At 36.8% G+C, this 27,894-nt stretch overlaps 1 protein-coding gene across 1 annotated transcript; it reads left to right on the top strand.

The window, feature by feature from the left end:
* Window positions 1–454: 454 nt before the first annotated feature.
* Window positions 455–27,894, top strand: lim2.1 (lens intrinsic membrane protein 2.1). Its single transcript, XM_042499626.1, is given in 11 exon segments — window positions 455–533; window positions 2,611–2,706; window positions 5,478–5,536; window positions 8,707–8,718; window positions 8,818–8,913; window positions 9,031–9,183; window positions 9,185–9,237; window positions 22,947–23,128; window positions 25,139–25,288; window positions 25,525–25,659; window positions 27,833–27,894. Coding segments are annotated over 11 exon segments (1,077 nt in total).

Raw genomic sequence — 27,894 nt, 5'->3', positions numbered from 1 at the left:
GGCCCCTCTGTCTGATTAACTCCAACACACTCACTAACATGCCAAATCACTGGCTCACTCGGCCGCCGCAGATCTCCACTCGCTGACAAACAGACGGAGAAAACAGCAGCTTCAAGGCAGAAAGGCAGGAGTGTGGATTACAAATGTGCTTACTTTAATGCAGACAGCAAAATGAAGTTGTTTTGTTCCAGACTAAATGTTTGGAAGAGGACAAAAACAGAAACATTTGGGATTTAATTGGCAGTGTATTCACAAAGATAATTTGACATATTAAGACATTGTCATTTACAGAATCCAGCAGCTGTATCATCTATCTTTAACAAAGCAGGATTTTCCTAAAAAATTAATTAATAAAACAAACTATGGACTCATACAAAAGTCATCTCTTAAAAAAAATCAGTTATGACCAAGTAGAAGGCTGCCTTTAGTTTCTTCTTCTTTTACTGTGTTTGGGATGTTCCTGGGCACAGCAACAGGTGAGGTGGGAATTAAAGAAGGCAATGACCAGGCCCTGAGGCCCATCCATAAGAAAGGTACAAAAATCCAGGACACAGCACCCAAAAAATGCTAATTTAACAAGGCGAAATGCCAAGTGATCACGTTTTTAAGTTGGGCATTTTAACATGGGAGTCTATGGGTATTGGCTCACCTCTGGAGTCAGCCTCAAGGGGCCCCTAGAGGAACTGCAGTTTCTGGCACTTTTGTGCTAGCTTCAGTTTTCAGTTGCAGAAGTTTATGCATGGTTAAAATTCTGTTTTGGAATTGTCTTGCAAAGCTTTCACTAGATCAATCAGTCCTGCTTCTCTTAGTCTATTGTAAGGAACAAGAGCTGCTGGTCAACCTTTAGTTAGTTCATGCTCTCCTCTTGTTTTGTCCACATCACACTTTTAATACTGGTTCGCTTTCTACACTTGAGTCCAGTTAACCAGCATTACATCAGGACTTTTAGAATACTGTTATCATCAAAAAATGGGAAAAAAACATTGTTTTAAAGTGTTTGCTCCATCACCTCCTCATCCCAAGTTTTCATGTATTGTTGCTTTGTTGGTGAAATTTCATGTCTACATCGGTATCCACCTGCAACTGCTGTTGACGTTGAAGCAACCAATGCCAGGACATCAACAAAAGCACATGGTTACAATTAGGCTTCAAAGGCATGGGTGGGTTTGGGTTTAAGCAACAGAGCAAATAGCAAGGTTTCGAAAAAAACATCATGAATTGACTCTTCAAGGGGGAAGCAAACATCAGGTACCCTGAGTGAAGGTCTGGGGTTTGTGGGATCTATCCAACATCCTTCTCATCCACCACAAAGAGACCTTACAGCTTCATATCCAGCGGCATATCATACAGCTGTCCATCAGCTTACCATACACACTTATCAACACAGCAAGTTTTTGCCTGCTGTGTCACAAACTGACCCTGCCTAGCGGCATATCATACTGCTTTTGGACTTTGGCGTATCTTATGCCTAAATCACTTGGCGGGCTTCCATTAACTCTCAAATTGTGCAAAATTAAATTGCAAATATTAAATATGTCTAATGGAGCTGCGTCAATTTTCAGAAAAAAACTCCCATTTATCGCCAAAAAGGTGTTACGCTCACATGGGATGGTATTTCACGCAATTAAAAAAAAACAGATTTTGCAAAAACTGCAATGGAAACACTTTTTCCACTTTCATAGATCACATTTGCTATGGCTATGTGCTTGTCAGTAGGAACTGGCTCCCTCATGATGCGGCAGGAGCTCCAAGAGCTCTTACTACATCGTGTTACTCTTACTTACTCCAATACTTACTTTCAAAAGTTAAACGGATCATCAGGAAGTTTTATATCCACAATTACTCTGTGAAATCGTGGTCTATTATCGCTCTCATAACAAGCCAACATCGTCTTCAATTGGAAGTAATGATGGCTAGTACAGTGGCTGCAATAGAAATTAACCTGCTAATGTTTTGAACATCCATCGCCGTGCTTCTTGGAATGTTATCACAGGAGAAGTTGCAGAACATCACTTAGTGGACACTCAGTCATCTTGCAATTGTGTTTTATCGACACTACAAAAATATTGCGTAAGTTTTTCTCAAATATGTAATCAAAACCCACCCACTGACAAAGTGATGGTATTTGCGATTTTGGAATGAAAACAGGCTGTTTCTAACTAAATCAACAGACTTGTCAGTCAATTTGAAAGTGGCAGTAGGTTTAAATCTAAGTTGTCACCGATGATGCCTTGAGGAAGAGAAACAGAAATGGCATTTAACAATAACATGAATGTAATAATGAATTAATTCCACATTATTTGGACACATATACATATATCTTTTGCAATTCAGCACATTAACATATACTTTAAGGCAAAGTGAATTACTGGCAGTGACAACCATCAGCCCAGCAGCACAGTGAAGCCTTTTGAGGTTTCACTGCACTTTAAGATGTAGCAGCAGCAGTTTATAGCTAGCAGATAACTGCTATTAGCATTTAGTAGCAAGAATTACATCATCAATTAATTATTACTTCATTTGTTGCTTTATGTATTTACTATTATGGCTGAAGAGGTAGGTGTGCTTGTTTTGGTTTTATGTGTTCTTTTTTTGTGTGTGCCTCTCCAGGTGCCACCCTCCCCTCCTCCTCACCGTTATGGAGCACACCTGTGCTCAATCTGCAGATGAGGAGCATGCAGTATAAAAGGACTAGAGAAGCCAAATGTCGGTGCTTGTGAGCCATTGTGGCATTGTGGGTGCTTTGTGTCAGATTGAAGACTGAATAAACTAGTTGTGGTGCACTGGAGTCAGTGATCGCTGCTCTCATCTGGAAGTGTTCAACTTTTGGTTAAGGTGTTTATCTAATAAAATTCAATAAATGCTGTATAATAATAAAATCAATAGTCAAGTAACCCTTTGAAACCTGAGCGTATCGGCTAGATTTCTTTCAGAAACATGGGAAGAAGGCAATGAACTTAACAAGACATGGCCAAAACATTTGCGCAAAATTTTGTAAAACCTTACATGAAAATAACCTAAAATTAAGAAAACAAAGGAAAAAACAGAAGAAAATTATGTTAAGAAGGAGGTAAAAAAAATAAATCTTTTTCTGTTTCAGAATTTTAAATGTACAGTTATAAGAATTAGAATTTCTGGACTTTTTTCTTTTCTTTTTTTTGTAATTTGCAGGACATTTCCAAACAAGTTACTTATTGCTTTTTCCCTATGTCTTTAAAAGAAATCAAAACTATTTTTTCAAGTGTAAATGCTTTGTGAAAGGCATCTGATGTCAATCTAGTTGGCAAAGGATTAAATTCTAATTAAAAAGGTAACTACTAATAAATGCATTTTTTATACTAATGTTTGCATGATATTCACAATACTGTAGTGTAAAATAAAGCACAGGAGCATGTAAAATTGTCCCAGTTAAATCAATGAGGTGTTGACATGATGGACATTCAAAATATTACACTGTGAATTATGTGACTAATAAACAGTGGTGTGCTGGAACCAGAGAGAGCAGAGAGAAAAGGTTGTGGGGGTCGTGGGGGGTCATGTCCCAGCATGTTGACAGTATATCACTGAAACAGTTTGTTCCGAGGCTGACATTATTCACACAACATTATTATGATTATTACAACTATTTCGAAGAAAAACCCATGCAGATCCTGCAAATTACATGTAGAGCTACAGTCAGAGTGTATGGGGTCTCCACCTCCGTCTACCCCCCATCCATTTTTATTGACTTTATGCACAAGAGACATTTTAACTGAAAATACCCTTTTTTAATATTCACTCTCTACACAACGGCAGCCTAAGTCCTATCGATTGTGGCTGAATTAAAAGTACCTGATGCAGGGTGTCTCTAATCCGCAGGGTCTTTTAAGAGTCACCTGGTCTGACAAATGGGCCCTTTTAAAGGAGTATAATGTGTTCTTAAATTATTTTATTGATGGGAGGGGGACAGCCTCTCCAGGTACCCATACAAACTGACTTAACACGCTGTGAAAGGGTCAATTTGGCCTCCATTTTCCATTTCTTCGTTATCTGCATTTAGAGTCATGCTGAGAGGCTCGACGTGAGCTGGGATGGGCTTTGAGGAGGTTTGGCAAATTTCAGCATTTTGCTCGCATTTAAGAGGTTCTTCCATTGAATTAGAAATTTGCTGATAGTTTGTGTGTGTGCTGCGTTGTGGGCTTGGAGGTGATGTTGTGGTACGTGATTGTTTCGACCTCTCAGAATTGTCGTATATCCATATTTATATCTATGTAAACATCACATTTTGAATAGGTGATGTGATGATAACTCGGTATTTTGACTGAAATAGATGCCTTAATTAAGTGCAATTGTTGAGGAGCCTGTTTTTTTCTTGCTTGTTTAAAAAGAGATTTACACATCTAACTTTCTATATTTGGATATGTGTGGATATTTTTACTTATGTGTATGTTTTCACATGCCTAATTTTGTGTGTATGCATATTTATATGAGTATATGCAGTACAATCTTGTGTTAGGTAAACTATTTTGTTGTTTGAATTGCATTAATAATTGCTTTTTCATATGAATTACATGAAAGCAATTATTAATATATATTATAATATATATATATTATATACATATTGCAGTTTTTCAGCTGTTGTTAGCGTGTTTAAATTTTGTATTCCTATACTTTTAATTGTTTTTTGTTTGTTTTTTTACTTATCAATTTATTTATTTGTTCCCCAATTTATTTACTTTTTGGAATGGTGTGTGCTAAAAATGCTTGTGTGTATATTTAGTGAAAAATCTTTGAATGTCTGAAAAAAAAATGGACAATATTTTAAAGAAAAGGACAAAAACAAATTGGCCTCATTTCTCTACTTGCCTGTTAAATGTATATATATATATATATAATATATATATATATAATATATATATTATATATATATATATATATATATATATATACATATATATATATATATAATTAATAATTTTTTTCTGCTTTCAAGCTCAGAATAATTTTTATAAGTGACTTTCTAGACAAATCAAGTTTCTTCAAATATGAAAAAGATACTTGTGACTTTTAAAGTGTTGCTTGACCCCCTCATTTCTCCCCGGCTGGGAAAATCAAATGTCTGCCCTCTCCTACAGCAGGTTAACACATGACACAAAGCTTTACAACCCTCCCCGTGCACATCTGACAAATCTGCTCCGAGAAAAAGCCTCATGCTGCGGCCAGCCAGAATGACATTTTGTCTTTCATGCGCCTGGCAATTTCCCCCTGAGAAGACTGATTAATGCTGAATGGAGGAGGAGAAGGTGTGTCACGCTTTTCAAATCAGCAGACTCTGTAAAAGGGAGAGCGCTAATTATATTGCTGTTTGTATGACCTCTGCTTAAGTGCATGAAAGCCTCCTGCAAACGACAGGTGAAATTGCATTTTCAAGTAACATTTTAAAGGTCCATGTGGGCACTCTGCCTAATAAAGCCATTTGTAAATGACTCCTCTTTTAGACTCCATTAGGAAGTGGAGCGAGGAACATTTCGTCATAGGATTCAGAGTCAATAAGCATGTAATCAGGACGTCCAGAGAATGTAGCAACCAGTGAAGGGGATAATTAATGAGATTGCCTTATGAACTGGTTAATTACTGACTGTTGGCCTCCTCAATCGTCCCTCCAAGTGCTGCATTTGTTCCCTCGATGCCATTACGTCCTGATTGACAGAGGTAGTGAGTGAATCACGACATCTGAGGGGATATTAATTGGCTATTTACACACGGAGACCAGGCTGACAATTACTGTGACCAGTGATTAATATGTCTGAGGAGGAGAGGTCAGGCTGCAGTGAATGATCCTCGCAGCGTAAACAGGATGCGCAGCTGGTCAAGTTATCTGGGTCCAAATGAAGAGGCATTACATGACACAGATATTTAGCTAAATGTGATACTGTGTTTTCACAAAATGTTTACTTACATTTAAATGTTGTGAATACTATAGGACATTTACTGCATGTACACATCTGCTTTGGCACAGTAATTTATGTGGTTATTATTGTGTCACATTTCAATTGTTTGTAGATGAACTACACTAAATTAAGCTGAGGTAAAATAAGATAAGTCTTACTGATCCCCAGGTGGACAGACAGAAATAGAATAAAATAAAATTAGATTATATTAAATGAACGTGAAATTGAAGATACAGAACTGCTGCATTTAAAAAACAGTCAATTTTATTTTAACCGCCACTCAGACTTTCTAAGAAAATACATAAGTTGTGCAAATATTTGTCTAAAAGAAGTCTTGTCGTGCAACTCAGACGGCCAAGATGTGAGAAGAGTAGTAAGTATTTAAAGATAGGGATACATATTAAATAACAGGGTGAAGTGCATAATGTTATGTATAATATATGTGCAATATAAACACACAATATGCAGTAAATATAGAGTAAAATTATTTATAACAGAACAAAAACATACATTGATATGGTAAAGTGATACTCAACCTATGGTCCGTGGGCCTAATCTGGCCCTGACAGGTTGCTGAGTGGCCCCCCAACCTTTTTCTAATTTACAATAAAAATTATTTAATTCATTCTGGGATTTGTTTTTGTATTTTCAGTATACATACGGTGCCAGAGTGCATAAAACAGCATCAAAATAGAGCTTTGTCAGAAAAAGTGCAGGCAGAGGAAACGATGCGATGCGATGCGATGCGATGTGATAAGATAAACTTTATTATCCTGAAGGAAATTTGACAGAGAGACACATGATATTCGATACAAAACAATGCATCAACCACAGGACAAACAATATATAATAGGAAGCATAGGATCAAATAATTTGGACACAAAAATTAGGCCAAAATATTGCACGTACCTGATAATAGATTAACCATACTCTAAGACAATAAACACTTATAAAAAGCCTAAAAACATGTTTTCATGAGACCATAATTCTATGACGTTATTAGGATCTGCAGTCACCTTTATATAATATATTAATATAAAAGTACTTTCATAACAATACAGTAAAAATATATTGTTAATGTGTTGATATATAGTGATGTAAGTACTATAATGCAATGTAAAATAAAATAGTGTTATAGATATGTTACTGCCTTTTATTACTCATATAGGTAATTATATTACTGATTATATATAAAGACAAAGTACAGGTGTAATGTGATAAATGTATCAATACAGGTAGACAGGCTTTTAACAAATGACTATCAGAGGAGAAAAACAGACTCAAAATTAAAATAGCAAATAAATAAATAAAAATAAACGCAACACAAAATAAAACAGCCACTGTGTCAACACAACACAATACCAGTCCAACACAGACGGATCACTTGGACACAACATTTGTCTCCTTGTTTGATCATGTGTCTTATACCCAAGAAAGATGGAGAACAAGTAGTGAGACTGATCAGAGGGGTTAAAGGGGTTAAAGCATGTGAGAGTCAGGGAGGAGAGAACCACTTCTAGGTTTTAGTGTGTGTGTGTGTGCGTGTGTATATTTGGGATGTGGATGGGGGGTTGGGTTCAGTCAGATCCACATGAGTCCTGCACCTTCGGGGTCTAAGACTAAGCTTTGTAAACCCCAACCAAAAAAAAAGGAAAACACAGTGCATACCCTCAACAGGGGTGGAACTGAAAATCAGCCAACCTCCTTCTCGATCCAGTGACCCCCACACACAAACACATACGCAGCCTGTTAACGGGTATGTGTGTGTCCGCTGACCTGTTATGACCTGTCCTTTCTATAGGCAACAAAGGTGGGAGTGAAAGAGGCGTGAGATCACACACATTTAAATCAACTGGATGAGTGCTCTTATTCATGCGATACCCACTGGGGCGGACACTGACAATGTCTTGCTTGTTCACTGCCTCCATATTAGTCCAGATCGGGCTGAAGTGGCCGCAGTAACTGCCACACTGTTCATTACATTAAATCATTGTTTTTACAATGTGGGCCTTCTCACTGTATTATTACTTCAATAACCGTTGTGTGGGCTGAGATGATGGACTGATTACTGGTCTATGTGAATGTCCTGATCCTTTTTCAAACTGAAAATACAATTGCCTATATAATTTAGTACTTAAATTGTAACCGAGCCAGCAATTTTGGATTCTAAAAACGTGCGAAAGGTACAATGTAACCAATGCAATATGTTAGAGATGTTAACAGTTAGCGTAAAGTTAGAGTGAAATTCTCTATCAAAAAATGTTGTTGTTGGTTGTTTTGGGGTTTTTTTTTAACATTTTACATTTTGTTGCATTTTCATAAAATAATGGCCTGTAATCTTGTAATCTGTCACCTCTCAACATCACCAAGACATCCTCAGAATGTTGCAGTTATAACGTTACATTTTAGTCAGCATATAAACTTATATATAATGTTTTCTTTAAAACATTATTACTTACTTGTAGGTAACATTAACTAGTGTTGTGGGAACGTGTTAGCTGGGAAGGTAGAAATCTGTAGGCCTATCCATATTTTTGAAACACACACACTCCTACTGGTTCCACAATGGAAGTGTAAATCATCAAATATTGGATAAAGGCCTACATCTATTATAATAAATATCTATATAAAGTGACCACATGGCAGTCAATGCCTTGAACAATATTTTTAGATTATGAAGTTGTATAACAATTTTATACATAATATATATTATGCTAGACATGTATAATAAATAAATATAAATGAATGACTATAACCTCTTGTTTTCATCTCTCAGGAACACCTGCCTGTCAGTTATACAGAGGCAGCAAAGCCGAGAACAAGATGCATTTCCAGATTTATCCATGTAAGCGTGAACATTGCCTTAGCTCTACTCTCCTAATTTCAGAGCCAACCCTCCCAGAGACAGGAAGTGTTGGACTCAGGAGGTGGCGTGCTGACTGAATGGGAGCGTTTGCATTCGGAGTCGGAGTCCCTCGCTGTTGTGCGGTTCCCCGCTGGAGCAGCCGAACAGGCCTAAGCCCCTCTTTTCTCACCGCCTTCCCTGCGGATTAAATGGCTTTCGCTCACCTTTTTTTCCTTCGCTTGCTGCCGACTGGAGTGGCATTTCACTTCTTCTTCCCATGGCCTCAGCAGATGAGGCAGCAGTTTTCTGTTTTTCTTCTTGCTCACTTGGAAGGAGCAAATGACCAGCGAGAACTCAATTAGCAACATGTCCCTCCAAGCAGGGGGTCCGAGCTGCTGCTTGTTCAGCGTGTATCAGAGATCAAGCCGGCCTAAGTGAAGTGACAGCAAGTGAGCGGAAAGGGTAAACGAAGTGTGTGTGTGTGTATGTGGGGGGTGGAGGGGAACCGGCATCTGCCCCCATACAGATTTGCTTAATTGGGTTTGACTCCCACAATTACAGGGTAATAATGGCCTTTTCAACCCGGCCATGTCGAAGTGAAAGGCAGTTGCTCCGCGCACCCGCATGCTGTCAGATGATTTATAGCAGAGAGGGAGGGACAGAGAGGGGAGAGGGAGATGGGGGGAATTGGCAATGGACTTTGGTTAAGCAGTGGTTATTGAGTCTTTGATAGGACTCCAGGAGGCCAGGGCAGCAACAATGACAGAATTAATGGGCAAGGCACGATGAGAATGTCAGCTCAGCAGGGGGCTGCTGTGGCCTTTGAGCTGCCTTCTGACGCCTCTGTGATTGTGCTCTCCACAACACTGTGAAAAGGCTTGACCTGTTTGTTGGTGGATCTGGTCTTGAATGTATTTTTTTTTTCAAGCTTTTGTGCTTATCATAACACAATAACCTGGAGTTGTCTCCAAATGAGTGAGTAACGCAGTGAGGACATGTCATCAAGTGGATATAATTTTGTTAATGCGTACATATACAGCTGTCAGATAATTACATGTTTTTCAAAATTGGAAAGCTGAAATACACTCAAGCAGATTGGAGTGAGGGCAAAGGAAGAGGAATGCTAACTAAAGTCCAACTTGCATGAAGTAGAAACACCTGAACATGTTTATCCAGCCAGTTCTCATTCCGAAGTCGTCAAATACTGCCGCTTTGTCAGTCAGCATGTTAACATAATGTTAGAAAAAGTCTAAATATTGTGTTTGTCCAAATAAAACTGGACTTTTAAAGTACACAAAACCAATAAAGTCTGACTGAAATTGGACTTAATTTGAATTTCTCTAAATCAGACTAACGCACCCAGATGATTCGATCCCTCTCTGTTTACAGATAGAGACTGTTTGTCACTTATGAGTGGGGAAAGTGGAATGTTATGCCACTGGAGAGCGTCAGGTTAAATAACTTACTATAAGAAGCTGGAAGGTCCCTCTAGGGTGTTGGATGAGGGTGGTGTATCTAACAAACCCCAGACTTTCACTTAGGAACCTTGTGTTCTCTTCCCATATAAATGTTGAGTCAAACCATAATGTTTATTTTTTTAACCTAACCACCCATGCTTTTGTTGCCTTATACTAACCATGTGGTTTTGTTGACATCCTGGCGCTGGTTACCACATGCCTATTTTAAACATTATATCTAAACATAACCACCTTCATGCAGAATCCTGGAACATCAACGGAAGACGTAGGAGGATACGTAGAGCGTCATATGTAGACACAAAAGTCCACTGACAAAGTGACGATATGTAACTGTGATTGACAATGAGTTGGTTTATTTTCAATATTTGGTAATGAGTCTAAAGACGACAAACACAGAACATTTGGAAATGCAACCCCAATTTCATTTCAGCATGTTTACCAACAAACGGAGCACAGCAAGCCTTATGGGCAATTCACTGGGGGGAGAAAAAGACATATCCTTCCACAAAGTTGTTTGTTTTTGAAAATTACTTTTGATGCAACATATCGTCTCTCTGTTCATTGATCCAAAGCAGAACAAAAGACTTTGGAGTGTGTAAGAACTTTGCAGAAAGTTTTTTTCTTTTCAGTTTTTTTTCATCGCAGTACCACTTTATTTAAGTAGTAGCAGGGATGTGAACAACAAATGTGTGTAAGAGAGAGGTATGACATGTAAAAGAAAGGTTTAGCCGTAATAGCATATTCACAAAGGCGAGGACAAATGAAGCGTGAGCTGGCAGATCTACCTGTAGGTTTCTGCTCAACTGCAACAGCAGTGGAGAGAGAGTATTGTGTTGCGTTACTTTACGTCATCGTGTTACTGTACTGTGTAGGGTATATGAATGGAAACATTGTGAAAATGGGAAACGCACATTTGCAGACTTCACCCAGATATGGTAACTCGTCACCTGGATAAATGTTTGGATACTTTGAATGTTGAATGTTTGACTCTCTTTCTCTCTCTCTAACCCTAACCCTAAGCACAACTGTTAAGATATTACTTATTTATTTATTTATTTATTTATTTATTTATTTATTTATTTATTTATCTAGTTATTTATTTATTTGTGTGTCTATTTATTTATCTAACTCAACCATGGTTAGGTTTAGAAAAAAGATCATGGTTTGGGATAAAATAAGTATGTTTGTAATGTCACTTGACTATGTTGACAAGCATGTCATGTTTGGCACATAATGTTCACTACCTAACATAGTTAAAAAATAATAATAATAAATAATAATAATAATAGTAATAAGAAGAAGAAAGTTTATTTGCTTTACCAGAGTTGCAAAAGTGCTTCATAATAAAATACCATACAATAAAAGAAAACAAGGTAAAACAGAATTTGCAGAAAATGTAATTAAAATAGAATATATAAACATCCATGTACATATACATACATATATATACAGTACACACATACAAATATACACATCCATCCATGTAGACATATGTATACATATGCATACACATACATGTACATACCCACATACATACAATTATACATAAACATACACACACACACATACACAAATATATACACATAAATACACATGCATACATTGGTACACATACAAATACACACTTACACATATTAAACAAAGATATACAAATGCCAGTCTGTACAGGTGGGTTTTTCTGTGGTTGACATTGGACACAAACAGCGGCCTCCTGGGTGAAAGTCTTGGGTTTTGCTGCAGTCTCATCCATATACAGACTTTCTCCCTTGATTGACTGTCAGTGCCACGGATGGTATTGTGTTGTTGTTATTTGAACATCCACATCATTATTACACTTAGGGTGCATTGTGCGTCGTAAACAGACACAAGTGGCCACTGACCAAGCTCCCTGATCTGAGAGCAAGCTGGTCATAATCATTTCACTATCAATGCATCCCATACCACAACCCAGTGATGTTGTGTTAACAATTTCCTCTAAAAATTGCAGTAATCTGCTGGTGGTAGTGTTAAGATTAGAATGTTTCATCACAGTATATGAACCAGTGTACCAACACATCTCTAGTCGTATTATATATACAAATGATATATTCTGGGAATGTATAGTTGCAGCGATGCACAATATAAGTAGGGAGTGAAAAAAAAATATCAGAGTACTTTTGAGTGCTTAAAAGCAAATGGCACAATGAAAATTTAAATAACCAAATCTTGAATCTGTATTTTGAGCACAAACAGGCTGCAGGTTCAGTGAAAGTAATTGCAGCACAGTCCCGCTTGTAGCACTGATATTGCCTCAATTACTGGCTTTGCTATTGCTTATTTCATTGGATTGAATAACATTATTCATTCACATTATGCACTGACTGGGGCCTAGTTACCAGGACTGTGGACATATTTTTTTTTTTTTCTTTTCCTTTTATCTTCCTTTACATTTGAAATCTTTACAGTGAGCGTATAAAGCATAAAATAATAAATTTGACCCTTTTCTTTGGTAATATTTGTGATCTACATTTGATTTACATCTGAAAGCAACACAGCATTTCACTCTCTGTGCACAGGAATAAAAACAAAACCCCCAGTTGTGACACACACAAAAAGTTTCCAGTGTGGGCCAACTTGTATGGACTTTAAAGCATCCTGCTGTCAGTCATGATTAGCCTCAACGATGGGCCCATTTTGACACTTCAGAATCAAGTCTTGGCAAATAGCCCTGGGAAGAGGAGCCACATACTACGAGATGGCTTTTCCCTGATATAATTTGTGGCTGCAAATTACAAAACAGAGGCAGAAATAATGTGTAAAGTCAAGTTTGGTGAGGGAGAAAATGGAAAAATTTAGGGCTGTGTGCCACTCTAATGGATATCCTTGTGGCTGGGAGAAAATGGGACTCAATAATGTGTCCTTAATGTCTGCCAGCGCTGTTTCAGGGAACGTATCAGAAGAAATGTCCCCTGCCATTTCTGCAAGCAATCACTTAATGGGGCGGGCAAATCTCAACAAAATGGATGTACTGATCTATTTCTGGGCTTGACAGATGGAATGAATCCGTGGTTCTCTTGGAAGACAAAAACAAAAAAGGTAGAAGGCAAAGAAAAGAACAGGCTACAAACAAGGAAAGATAAAAACAAGCCTTTCACGATTCACTCAGCGACGCAGCATGCCTGCGATGTCTGTGTGCGGCTTAAGTGCAGACACTGACAGGAATTTCAATTATTTCATTAGGGAGGGAAAATGAAAAGACTTAAGTGTTGTGATTTCTGCAGTCTTTCATAGATCAATCTAATGTGCGCTCACATTGGAAATCAACCAAGATGGAAGAGGGGCAAGTGAAGTAGCGTCTTCTAAATCACGCAATTAAAATGGCAAATTAGTTTCTTGATATATTCATTTAAGTGGTTAAGTGGAAATGTTTCTCTCCCCGTCCACGCAGCTGTCTCATGGGTGGGTGTGGAGAGGCAGCGCCATCCACATGCTCTTATGATTAGAGCCGCCGTTCATTTGCTGGGGAAAACGCTGAAAGCACTTGCCGCACAAATTAGCCATTTGAAGGCTTGAAAATTCAATTCTGAGGAGTTGATTTAAGTATTTAGGCAAAGCGTGGCTGGAACGTAAAGATTCAGAAGCATTTTGCCCACTAATGTCGATAACTTTCAGAGGCCATTATAGGTTTTTGTGGCCTTGTGCCTCATGAACGGCACAGCTGGAAAAATACCAGCAATTCACACTTTCTTGACTCATTTCTGTCCCCTCTATTCTTACATGATCTATAGGCAGCTTTTCTGCTCAACAGCTTTGTTGTTGGTATAATTTGGACATTTTGTCTATAATGAAAGGTCATCTGATGCTCAGCCACTTGTTCCATTAGTGCAGAGATGGATCGAAGCGTGAGTGCGGCATTGAACTGAGTGCAGAGATGTGCAATGTACTGAGATGTAAAGGTTTAGCTAAATAATAGAAACAAATAAAAACAGACATTGGAGAAACATTCAAGGACTCCAGGATTGGACTGAAGTTGTGAGGATATGCTATAAACAAAACATGCATTTGATGATGAACTCTCAGTGCAGGTTTTTTATGTTCTTTGTGACTAGTTGTAAGGACATTTTATATTTTCTCAGATGCACATTTGACCAAGTGCCAGCACAAAGTTTGCAAACAGTGATATTATCTTTGAAAAATCATCTTCAAAAAAGAAGCATGGGGAAATTTGGTGTGATTTCTTTTTATTTTTGTTTATTTATTTTACTAATTATCAGTTAATTTTCTTATACTTTTTATCCATTTCTACATAATTTTTGGGCCATTTCTTCTTGTGTTGCTCATTGCCATCTTCCCATGTTGTTGAGAGAAATAAATCCAACTTGCTTTCAAAAGGTTTAGGAACCTGTTTTGTTTTTTCCTTGCTCCTATGTATTGGTGGAAGATGTACAGTGTATAATAGACCGATAGATTTATTATTATTATTATTATTATTTTTATTATTAAAACTTAATTTATATAGAACCTTTAAGAAATTTAAAAAAAAAACACACAAAATGCTTTACATTAAAAAACAGACGCACAATAAAAGCATAATAAATACACAAAATAAAAAAAGCAGTAGGAATCAGCACAGAGCTGGCAAGTAAAATCAAAGAAACAATGAGCCAAATGAGGGCAGAGACACACACACACATAATTTATAAATATTGATACCAAATGCTTGATTGGCTCCGTGTAGTAGTTTCTAGTAGTAGTTTATGAGAAAAAACATATCTTATCTCATATCTTATCATCCAAAATGTTGTCCTTTTGGCACATGGGACTCCTCCATTTAGTTATTTATCTATTCATTTAGTCCCATGCACTGTAAAAAAAATAAATTATTAAATTGTCAGCAGATTTGTGCTAAGGGAGAAAATGCTTCATCAGAGGTAAATTTTTTTTTAAAAAATTTAAAAAATCAGTTGCATGCTCAAATGACTTCAAAAGACTGAAAAGACAGAATTTAATGAAGTTAATCGTGTGTTATATCATAAGTTTATGATATGTGTAAAATCTGAGCAGTCAGACAAATGTGGTGGAATAAAAAAGTACAATAATAGCTGCATACATTGGAAATACTACCTCAAAAATGTACTAGGTAACTTTCCGGCATGGATAAGAGTTAGGGGATCATGCAGGAGAACAGATATATTTTTTTAGCATTAAAATGTCACTTTTCCATCCACACATCACCACAACAATCCATTTGCTGTTAGAATCCCCAGTCAGTAAAGCCTGTAATCCAGTAACTATAAAATTGAGTGATGACTTTCTCAATGAGGCAGTACTTTAAAGCAGCTTACTATATAAAGATAAGGCATTACATCATAGTGAGTGGATCATCTGGCTCGGACGGCAGGTGCACATGAACAAACCCATGTGCAGGAAGATTTCAGACCCGCCTGAGACTTTGCCACAACAATGTGTCCATGTCAGCCGTGCACTCTTTGTAATTACTCTTGTCGCATTACCTTCACAAGTGCTGCATGAGCTCCTTACTCACCGATGATAGCGCATAAATGTAGACTTTCCATAACAAAATTAATCTCTCAAAAGCTGGATGGATTCAAGAAAGCATGGATTTGCTCTTCTGTCACAGAGGCATATTGTCCACTTTGATGGTGCATGGGAGGATATCAAATGCCCTCCTGGCTGCCACACTCCAGATGGAAGAAAATAGCCTGTGGTCTATAAAAATGAAGTTAGATGTAAGTACAGCACTCAAATCTCGGGGAGAAAAAAATGCTTTTTCTGGGGCATTTTGTTGTTGTCAATTGGTCTGAGCAACTTGCTGTAATGCAGGTAATGGAGCTACTCTTCTCCTTTCATCTTTGGGGTCTATGCGTGTGTGTGTGTGTGTGTGTGTGTGTGTGTGTGTGTGTGTGTGTTCGTGTGTGTGTGTGTGTGTGTGTGTGTGTGTGTGTGTGTGTGTGCGTTTGTGTCAGTCAAAGCGAAGCGAGGCCTGGCTGGATATGGGAAAGAGGCACAACAGGAGGAAATACAGCCACATGATGGTCAGAATGAAGGAAACATCAGCGAAAAGGATCTGCGCTGGTGTGAGCTGCTTCTTCAAACATCTGCTGCTCCATTTACCTCCAGCACCCCCACTTCTCAAAGTGGGATTTCTGTAGATTTCGAGTATTTCAAGCATTGTAACACATGATTGATAATGAATGCTTTTGATTGCAAGTCATTACTGGAAAACTATCAGTTGCATTCTTTACACAATGTCAGGCATCTCATATCGACATTCTGACTACATATTATGTGTACACTTGACTCCACTTAAAAGCTATTCTTATACGTATTTATCTCACTAAAACCAAAAACTACCACAAGCACTCTTTTATTCACAAGTGATAGTGAACTCATTGACCATCCAGCTGCCTTCATAGATTTAGCTTAATATATTTAGGAGAAATCTGGATATTAGGCCATTGCAGATTTGTATTCTAATGACTATGGCAGCCATTTTCCAAAATGGTTGCCGGCTGTTACCGGTATCGAGCACTTTGACCCCATGCACCCAAGTTTTTGTTTTCAAGTTTTCAAAACCACATATATTAATAACATACAAGTTTAATTAAAAACATATTTTGTAACAATGTAAGGCCTCTACATGTTATAATAATAACCCAATTTAGCAGTAGCAGTAGTGAGTGCAGTTATGTATGTATTATAGGCCAGTTGCAATGTTCAGTAAATGTACTGAAGCTAGCTAGTAGCTATGCTACTTCAGTTGTTTGAAAAGACCAGTGTAATTACAGTACATTATTTAAATTATTCCATTACCCAAACCCAACAACATAAAACACAGCCTTCAGATATGTTGCATTCATGTGATGACAGAAGGTCATAGTTTCCAAGTTGGGAAGTTGTTCTTCCAACTTTTCTGTGTTCATGTGCTTTGAGATTTTAAAGTGTGTACAACATGGAAGCTACTAAGAAGATGGGCTGCATTTTAATGCTAAGAGCATTTTAAAAAGAGGTTGATAGCTGTTTCCAGTTTATTTATATTTTCATATATTATTTTATTTTGTATATATTTTACATATCATATGTTTTATATATATGTGTGTGTGTGTGTGTGTGTGTATATATATATATATATATATATATATATATATATATATATATATATATATATATATATATATATATATATATATATATATATATATATATATAAATCTAGGTTGCTTCACCATGGACAAGCAGTTGACATTACTACCATATCATGCTTAACATGTGATCAAAAATGTATATTGGAAATGTAAAAAAAGAAAAAAGTTTCTTGCCATTGACCAAACATTGANATATTAAATCTAGGTTGCTTTACATGGACAAGCAGTTGACATTACTACCATATCATGCTTAACATGTGATCAAAAATGTATATTGGAAATGTAAAAAAAGAAAAAAGTTTCTTGCCATTGACCAAACATTGACTTTTGCCCACCAGTACCAGGCTGTAAATGTGATCATTTCTGCTGTAAAGCTGATAATTAACATGGGGGACTATGAGGATTATTGACTTGCTCTAGGAGCCAGCCTCAAGTGGCCATTAGAGGAACTGCAGTTTTTGGCATTAAACACACTGAAGAAAAAATGGTTATTGTAGGCATTTCTTTCCAACTGACCCATCTGTTTGTGTATGTGCAATCATTGGAACCGTATGTCAAAGTTTAGTTTTGTTTCATTTGTGTCCAATGATGCAATCACTATAAATGTGGGCTTTGAGAGTTTTTAGGATGTTGTCACACTCTCCGTCCTGCTATATTTAAGTTGCCTTCATTAGCGTCCGTCTTTGTTTTCACTTGTTTCGATTATAACTGAAAAGATTGTGTTTTCTGTTTTTTTGTGTTTCAGTTCATCTATAGGAAACAATTAGTGGGGGAAAAAAACTCCCAATTAACGTAAAAAAGTTTTTATGCTCTCATCATGTGGCAATTTGAAAAAGCCATATTTCGCAAAACTGCTACCGAAACACTTTTTTGGCTTTTATAGGTCACATGGTGCAATGGCTATGTGCTTGTCAGTAGAAACTGGCTTCCCTCAGGCATGATGTAGCAGAAGGTGTTATTACAGCATATAATTCTTCAAAAGTTGAGTGAGACTTCCAGAAATTTTGAATCCAAAATTCCAATGTGAAATCATGAACTATCACCCGTGTATTATTAATGAGAAGATTGTGTTTTGTTGGGTTTTGGGTTTCAGTAACTGTGTTTTTCCTCTGGTGTGCCTGCCTTTCCCTCATTTATCATCTACACACCTGTCCTGTATCAGCATCATTAGTCCTTCCTGCTCCTCAGTTTCTCTCAGCCAATCAGCTCCCTGCATGTTCTCCTGCCTCATCACCTTATTCTCCTCACCTGAGTCTCCTCACCGTCCTTTTTCTCCACCTGCGTTTTTTCTCTGATCAGAAAGCAAATCTAGGTCAATGTAGTAACAGAGACCACAATCTTAGATCTGAGTTTTTACAGCCATTAATCATGAATCAGTTACAACATGACTTCAGTCCAGCTGAGCATTTGCTGTTGTCATCATTTCAACCTCATTAGTTTTCAAACACTCACAAACTGCTCTTGAATTTCTTCTCCTTTGCACAAAGTCCTGAAGGTTGTCAAAAGCATATTTATAATAAAACAACTGAGATTCAAAGTTATTCCAGGGAGTGTTTAAATTTCTTAAATTTAAGTTAAAATTCCAGTAGTATGACATGGATCCCAAGTTTTTAGACTGCTGTACCGTTTCAGTTTTATATCTGGAAGGTGAACAAATGCATGTGTGTATGACTTTGGATTAAATTAACCTTTAAATGTCTCATAACTTGTTTGATACTTACGATGCAAAGCACAACCACTCATTTGCTATACAGAACCTTCAATGTATTTTGTTCAGCATGCAGAGGAAATGACAGTATTTACATGGAATGGCCATTAAGATATAACCTCATGTGCAGCTAAAGCATCTTTATAACTTAAAGATACAGTATTTATTGCCACACTGCCATGGAACAGAACTGCTTGTAGTTAGGATCAGTGCAGGTCATTTAGGCTGTTATCTTGACCATTTATTGATTAAATGAATCTCTGTAGTAATAAAATTGATATTGAAAATAGTTTTTACAAAATCAAAATAGTCTTGCTGGAATTTTGAAGATATTTGCCATGACTGAAATTACAACAAAATAAATCACAAGATGTTGCCAGAGGGTGTGGCTAGTGGTTGTGGTCAGTTTAAATCATCTTGTGCAATATGTAGCTCAGGTATACATGGTGCTCACAGTACTGTATTTACATTGAATACATCAAATATTAGTTGCCACCTTAGAACCATAAGGTTCTATCTGAGGTTCTGAGTGGTTTTGAAATACTGAGTTTCAAAATTTTTGCATTCCCAATAGTATAAATTATATGAACCTTTTTTTAAATTAAAAAAAGCCCAAAAATGCTTATAACTAAAATAAATAAATAAGTTAATTAAACACTTAACATAATGTTAATAACTTGTCACTGAATAAAAGTATCTGAATATCTTTTTTTTCTTTTTTTACAGGTAAAATTCCTTTAATGCCATAAATCAACCCTAATCACTGACTGATTCATTCATTCATTTTTAACCTTTATTCACCATTTAGTGCATACATATAACCAAATGAAAAGTCAACAAAGCAGTGATATTAGATTGGATATTGGTTACAAGTAAGAAAGCAACAACAATAATGTACATAAAAATACTTTAAAAAAAAAACAAAAAGAAAAACAAATAAAAGACAATGAAAACACAAACAAATCAAATTTATTGCTTGGGTTTGGTTACATTTCATGTTAGAATTTTGCAGGATGGGTTTGGTTTGGTATTATTTATTATTTCTGTTCATACGCACATGTACATTTTGTTTTGTTTTTTTTTTTTTAAAAAAAAAAACAGTTTCTCTTTTCCTTCCCCTGCTTTCCTTCTTTTCCTTTCCTTAATAACTCAGAAACTCAATTTTAATAAAAAATGTCAGATAGAACTTTCAAAGGTGACATTGTGACATCACACTGAAACGCAATCCACATATCTGCCATCTCAAAACTCAGATTTTTCAACATGTCTGATTCGTAGATGCATCTCCTCTTTCATGCTTCATTGAAGTCAGTTTTAGGGGTTTTTTTTCTAGATTGTTGGGCTAAATTAAACCATTAAATGTACCCTATGACTCGTACACACAGTGTACCACAATGTATGTGGTTATTTTTACTCACTAAAAATACTCACTAACACTCATTGGAACAAATTGCCAAAGATTTACTTGCACTCATTAACTGAAAATCTTGAAACCATACAGGCATATTAAGACTAAGTAAGACTTTTTAAACACTGTGACAATATTTGCTTTTGAAATAAGCCAAAAATCAGAAGCCACGGAGCCAAAGACTCTGATTGAATGGCCGGCTTGCCCTCCACTAAAGCCAGTTCAGCCCTCTACTTTCAATCAAAACCATGAAGTCATCAGTATTACTTTAGCTTGCCAAGCTTTGGCCATTTCTGTTTTTTCAGCAGATTCCCAAACCACAAAACTGGTGGGTGCTGATTGGCCGGCGGGCGGCCTGGCCTTTTGTCTCAGTGCTGTGTTTGTTGTAGCCCCACTTTCTCTCTATTCACCCCGTCAAACGCTAGCTGCTATTAGCCTGCTGGGAATCCGCCTGTCTTGGCATTATAGGATCTTGTTGTATTTTGTCAGGTAACCCTGTCTTCATAAACGTCTTCATAAAAGGGGTTGATTAAGGTAAGATGATTTGGAATTTTGTCCAGTGACTGTTGGGGTTCGTTGGGGTTTTTTGTGCTATTTTTTCTTGATGTGGAGACACAGCTGCAGCTCTTAGAGCTCCACAGGTAATGTTTCAAACATTAGTCATACTTATTTTCAAAAATGGACGCACAGATTTTTGACTCACTGTATTGTAAGTTCAAATGTCTTTTTATACAAAAGTCTCATAGGTTCATCAGAGACAAACGTGTACACCATTCAGACAATTAACCTTTTGAAACCTGAATAAATCGGTTTCATTTTTTCAAAAACATGGAAAGAAGGCAATGAGCCACGAAAGAAGTAATAATCCTAAAATGATCAAGAAATTAGTAAGAAAATTATCTAAAAAACAACAAATACAAAACAAAAAAACATGTGAAAGTTAAAAAAAAAAAAAAAAAGACCTGACGAAAGGTGCTTAAAAATGACAATTCTGGAAAATATGTTTTTAAATAATTTTCTGAAACAAAGAAGAAAGAAAGAAATTAGTAAAAAGTACCAAAAAAAATTACCTTTAAATTTGTGGGGGGAAAAAAAGCAAAAAAAGAAAATTTGAGAAGAATGAGAATGAGAGTGCTTAAAACAATTTTAAGTATGTAATTATAATAATAATAAATATAGTGTTTCTCCCTAACTTTGTCCTTTCCCTAGACATTTTTCCTTAACTTTTTCTAAATGTACTAAACATTTTTTAATTATGTGTGAAAGAAAAGTGATCACTCCAGGTTTCAAAGGGTTATGTACAAATGTACAGGTGTGAATAGCTTATGTGTTCATGAAACTGCAGCGCTTGGACACATGAACAGACATAAGAAGCCAGTCTTCTGTCAAGGCTAGAGAAGGTTTTAAAAAGAAAATAGAGACAGAGAATTGTCAGCCTTATTCTCTTTTTCTTGGTGGGTCAGTTTTCTCAGATGTTTTCTAGGTAACATTTGATGTGACAGTTGGAGAATTTCTGGGGAAAAGTTTGAGTGATGTGATTTAGAGAAAAGCGCCAAGGTCAGTGCCAGGTGCAACCAAGGCCTTTTTCTGATTGAAAAGAAAATTTACTTAACTGCTCTTTTCAGGAGATTTCATCCTGGCTTGGAAGAAAACAACTTCCTTATGTATTTTTTTTTTTTTTTTTTTAGAAAAAAGATTCAATCCTGCCGGCTGATTTAAAAAAAATAGAATGATTAGAATTTTCTTTATGACACTGAGAATCTGAGACAATTTTCATATGCTTTCAACTAAGACTGGGAGTTGCCAAAGAGGATGCTCAGAGGGAAATGTGATCCTGTGGAAATACAGAGCTCTTCACTGAATACACAGAGCTCTCCAACGAGCATCCCGTTCAGGTTTCAGACATAACAAAATACACACACAAAAAAACACATCCATGACAACTCTCAATGAGACAGAGAGGATGGCTGCAGGATATTGCATCCAGGTGGAACAATGAGCAATAGATGTATCAAGTATCAAAGCATCGCTGCACTCCACAGAGGCTGGACATGTGTGTGCATGTGTGCATGTGTGCATGTGTGCATGTGTGTGTGTGTGTGTGTGTGTGTGTGCATGTGTGCGCACTGGGGGTGGGGGTGTATGTAAAGCCCATCTTCTGGAACTGATCTCCTGGAGAACAAAGTGGAGCATACACACACAGGCGACCCCACAGCTCAATCCACTGGAAATAATATGTTCATTACAATCCAATTACTGACATTTAGACCCTCTCTCCCTGAGGTGTGTGTGTGTGTGTGTGTGTGTGTGTGTGTGTGTGTGTGTGTGTGTGTGTGTGTGTGTGTGTGACAGAGAAGAGGAAGGGGGGGCCCTGCCGCTGACCGCTGATGCTAAGTGACCTTCTGTTCCTCTGTCTTTGTGTGTGTCTGCAGGTGCAGGATGTACAGCTTTATGGGCGGAGGTTTGTTCTGTGCAGGCGTGGGGAACATCCTCCTGATCGTTTCCACAGCAACCGATTACTGGATGCAGTATCGGCAGTCCAGCAACTACATGCACCAGGGCCTGTGGCGCTACTGTATGCCGGGAAAATGCTTCCCACACAACGACAGCATCGGTAAGTGTCACTGAGGAGGGTTCGTGTGGATGGCTGGGAAACTTTCTGTCAGGTCTGCAGACATTTTGTAAGGATGAAGACATTGTTGAGGCAGAGATCATTTCATTGGCTGGGCTAGATGTCACTGATTCAGAAGATTCAGAATTTTTCAAAATTTTATATGCCAGCAAGTAAACCTATCTTCATGAACCCTCTGAAACCTGGGCATAAGTTTATTTTGTTGTGCTGCTTTCAGATGCCTTTCACAAGTAAACCTTTTGAACCAGAGTCAATTAATTTAGTTTCTTTAAATAAAACAACAAACTTTAAAATCTAAAATTTGGCATGAAAAACATCCACAGTCTGCTTAAAATAATAATTCTGTATAACTGTTTTAAATATGTAATTCTCATCATTATAATTACAGTTTTTTGGAAAGATTTCCTGAGAATATATTTGTTTTCCTATTATTTTGTGCTTATTTTCAGCTAATTTTCTTGTAACTTCTTTCGTTCTTTCTTTCTTTTTTGTCATTTTTTGGCCATGTCTTATTAAGTGCTTTATAGCCTTCCCCCTATGTTTCTGAAAGAAATTAAAGACAATTTGCGTTCAAATGGTTAAACAAGCTGTCAGGAGTTCTGTGAAGTTGTGATGTCACAACTATGGCCTTCTCTAGACCAAATCACTGTGACATCACCCTAAAAACAACAGTTGCTTCCAGGTAGACACCTGGCAACTGTTTTGAGTTGCTGTGATATGTAAAATTGGCAAATTTGGTTATTTCTGTTGTCATTTTTTGCCTTAACTGAAGTTTTAAGATTTCTAGTTAAACATGGTATTCTTACTGGATAATTTTGCTGTGTTTGTGTTATCAACTGTGTGGCTTTGCTAACATCTTTAATAAACCAAACCTACAAACACTGAAGCTAAGCAATGTACAACTGTGGACAGCCAACGTATTTAAGAAACCTAAAAAATCAACATCGGCGTAGGTGTACACTATATTCGGAATGCTCTCTCTTTACTGTTTGTATGTTGTTGAGCTTGTTTTGCATTTGTTTTGCTGTCGCTGCACTTCACAGTTTTAAAAAAAGAAGAAAATATTAGAAGTTTGACGTATATTTAAAATGATGTTGATTATTTTTTGTGGGCCTTTTTAGGTGGCTAAGAATAATCAGTTAAGGCAGCGTTTCCTCAGCACCGTTTGATTTTATGCACGTGATGCAAAGGATTTCTTCATGGACGTTTTTGTAAATAAACAGTGATTCGGGCTATATAGACCTTTTCAAAACTTGACAACATAACTATTCAAACTGAATTTCCTGTTGGAATGTTTGTTAATGCGGTAGCTGACAGGAAGTAAATGGGGACCAAAACTGAAACCTGATTAGTCAGTTCAGCTCAAACTGTTTAAGGAATAGATTCCCTTGAGTTTAGTAAAATCAAACAGTTTAAGCTTAAAAAAATATTTGTTTGGGCGCTTAAAGAGACGGGCACTAAAACAGAGTGTTTCAACTAAAACAGAGTGTTTCAGACAAAGGATGTTGACAGTTTTATTCAGGTGACAGCATGTGGAAAATATAGTGTTTTTTGAACATTATAGCAAGTAAACATGTTTCATGTTTGTTTGTGAGTATTAAGAGTTCTTTATGAGAAATGAAATGCTGTGATACTTATTTTACTATATATATATCTATATATATATATATATTGTCATTGTCTTTCCATAGTGGCCCCTTTACTTACACATCGATGCCTCCCAAACAGCAAGTGTTGAATACAACATAACTCTATATTATACTGTGTTGTTTGTTTGATTGCCTTTGTTTAAGATGTCCTTGATATATTTGGATTTCCATCGGACATTGATGAATTTAATTTATTAAATGTTTTTTTTAAAGATGTTTTCAATTCTTCATCATATCGGCTTGGTAACATGACCTGAACAGGGTCACATCTCAGTTCATTCACCTCTGTTGACCTACACTGACCCCCCCAGTGACTCCTATTGACCTTTAACCCTGTCCACAGCCCACTTGGACGCCACCCGTGCCCTCATGATCCTCTCTCTTTTGGCCTGTTTCATTGGCATCATCATTGGCATCATGGCCTTCATCCATTACTCCTCCTTCGACAGATTTGACAAAACCTTTGCTGCAGGCATATTGTTTTTCATCTCATGTAAGTTCAACTCTATTATACTGAATTTTGTTGGTTTGGTTTGAGTTGTAATTTGCATTTAATTTGACTGTAATTGATGAATCCATGAGCAAAAATGGCATCCCTAAAAAAGCATATTTCAGTGATTTTATAACAGAAAACTACAACTTCGATGAGCAGTCACTAGTAATGGTTGCCCATTTGTACAATCTCTGAGAATTTTGTCTTTACATTCTCTTTTTCTTTTTCCTGCCCAGGCTTTTTAGTGTTTCTAGCTATGGCAGTGTACACTGGTGTCACTATTAACTACTATGGGAAACGCTATGGGAACTGGAGGTTCTCCTGGTCCTACATCATCGGCTGGGTGTCAGTGGTGCTCACCTTCTTTTCAGGTAAACATGCAATAAATCAAACTCTCTAGAGTTTCCTTCAGGGTTGCAAATTGTCAGCACTTATTTTAATAGATTATTGGTCAAATAAACAATCATTTAATCATTATTTAAAAACTCCATAAAAAATGTTGCTTATTTCAAACAATACCAAATATGTTTTTTTCCCTCAATCAAAGCTCACAGCATCATATCGCATATACTTTAACAGCGCTCAATTGATTGAAATTTCACATGTTCGATTAAATTCTCAACAATCAATTGATCATCGATTACTTGTTATCAACCCTAGTTTTCTCTCTTTCGCAAAGGTCCAAAGGTGTCAGGATTCAAATTCTGCCCTGTTAATGTTAAAATTCAGAAATGTCTTCTTAATGTTTAGTTATTTTTAAGATAAAGCCTTGAGTGAGTTCATGGATAAGCAACCACTGCACTCATTCAGCATGTTTACATGCACAGTTAAGCTACTGTTTTAGCTCAGTTAGGAAATTTAATTGGACTACTGTCCCAGTCTCAATACACAAGCACCAGGAAATAATCAGTTTATCAAACAAGGTATGTCTGACTCCTTCACAGTAGGTGGCGATATGACCCCTTTCAGCTGGTTGCTATTGAATCGATTACGTCACATACCAAACAAGTTAGCAAGTGGCAAACAGGCCAGCATGTGCCAACATGGATAACTTTTTGGTACTGTGCATTTTGTGCGTACTCTTTTTTTTTAGTTTGTTTTTTCTTTTGTTTGTTTTCTTCCTTCTTATTCATCGTTTGTTTTTCCCAGCTTACTTCTTCGAATTTATGGTGTTTGACGTCAAATCCCAGCATGGGGACTATGGAGTTCAGGTCGGTCTGGGGCATATACATTAGAGAGACAATCAACCCCTAATAACATTATCCAGGTTTGTTAGTCCAACTTTGAGAAACTCGACTTAGTGCAATTTCAGTTGGACTGTTGTGTTTAGATGTATTAAAAGTTCAGTTTTAGTTAGACAAACACAATAAATTCAATTTTTCTGACATTATGTAAACATACTGAGTGAAGTGCAGGGGAAATCAATGTTTGGAGAACACATTGTATGAAATCAAAAAGGCTCATATTATCTTAGATTTATGACTAATTTTACATTACATCATGCAGTTCTGTATATTTTAAAACTTCAAATGTAGTACGGCAGATAAAACTATATTCACTTCCACATATTGTCAAGGCCTCGACTAGCGCCTGCATACCTAACTAATGGTATTCATACGTGTGCTGTGTGTAATAAAGAAAACAAAAACTACAGAGACCGTGTGATATAACACAAAGCAACGACTGACTTTTTAAGCAGGAAACAGTCAAACCATACACCGGTCAAGCAGCAGAATCAATGATGTGACATTATCAGTAAGTGATGCTTGTAGTAAGTGCTCATCTCTGAATCCTCCACCATGCTGTGCAGTACCTGCTGTTCAGAGGGCCTTTCACTATACTGAATATGAAAATGGTTTAGAGGTAAACAGCATCCATATACTAAAAATACCAGGATGTGAAACTGTTTTACAAAAACTGAAAATATCCACAAAATTTTAGTAGAAAACAACAAGAACATTTGGAAAACAACAAGAACATTTCTTTAGATTTTTTTGTATTATACAACACATGTACTGTGTGAAGTGTATAGCAAATAGAACTAGAATAACAGAGGACCTTAAATATGTGTCCACATTATTTAGTTTGGGTGTAAACAAAAACAAAGCTGCTTGACAAACTCACATACAAGGAATATAAAGTATTCAATTCAATGTAGTTTTCTCAGAGTGATATTAAAAAGCCAGTTTACCAATTTGATTTTCTTGTTTATCAAGTAAAACACTCATTTCCAAGTAACTAAAAATGACCCAACATTACAGTTTCCCTTCATTTTTGAATTTGCATGACATGAATCGCACATAGTTGCGCAAATTGCATGCATATTGTGTCATTTAACAACAAAATTAAAACTGCATGTTTAAAAATAAGCATGTATGCTCCCACAAATTCACTAAAACACACAACAGTTCTCCCTTTATCAATTGCAAATTTTAATAAGTAACTTTAAGATGCATGACGTTTACATTTCCTAGTGGAAAACTAATGGAAATATATATTTAATAGTTTCCTTAGTGGAAAACAAAGCTCTCTCTTTCTTTGCAGGAATATTCTATTTGTGTGCCTATCGGATGCATGAATGCCCCAGGGGCGCTAACTCTCATTAG

The sequence above is a fragment of the Plectropomus leopardus genome, chromosome 13, assembly GCF_008729295.1.
Source record: "Plectropomus leopardus isolate mb chromosome 13, YSFRI_Pleo_2.0, whole genome shotgun sequence".
In the NCBI taxonomy this organism is placed as follows: Eukaryota; Metazoa; Chordata; class Actinopteri; order Perciformes; family Serranidae; genus Plectropomus; species Plectropomus leopardus.
The sequence above is the reverse complement of the archived record's forward strand: the minus strand, read 5'-3'. Positions and strand labels throughout refer to the sequence as shown.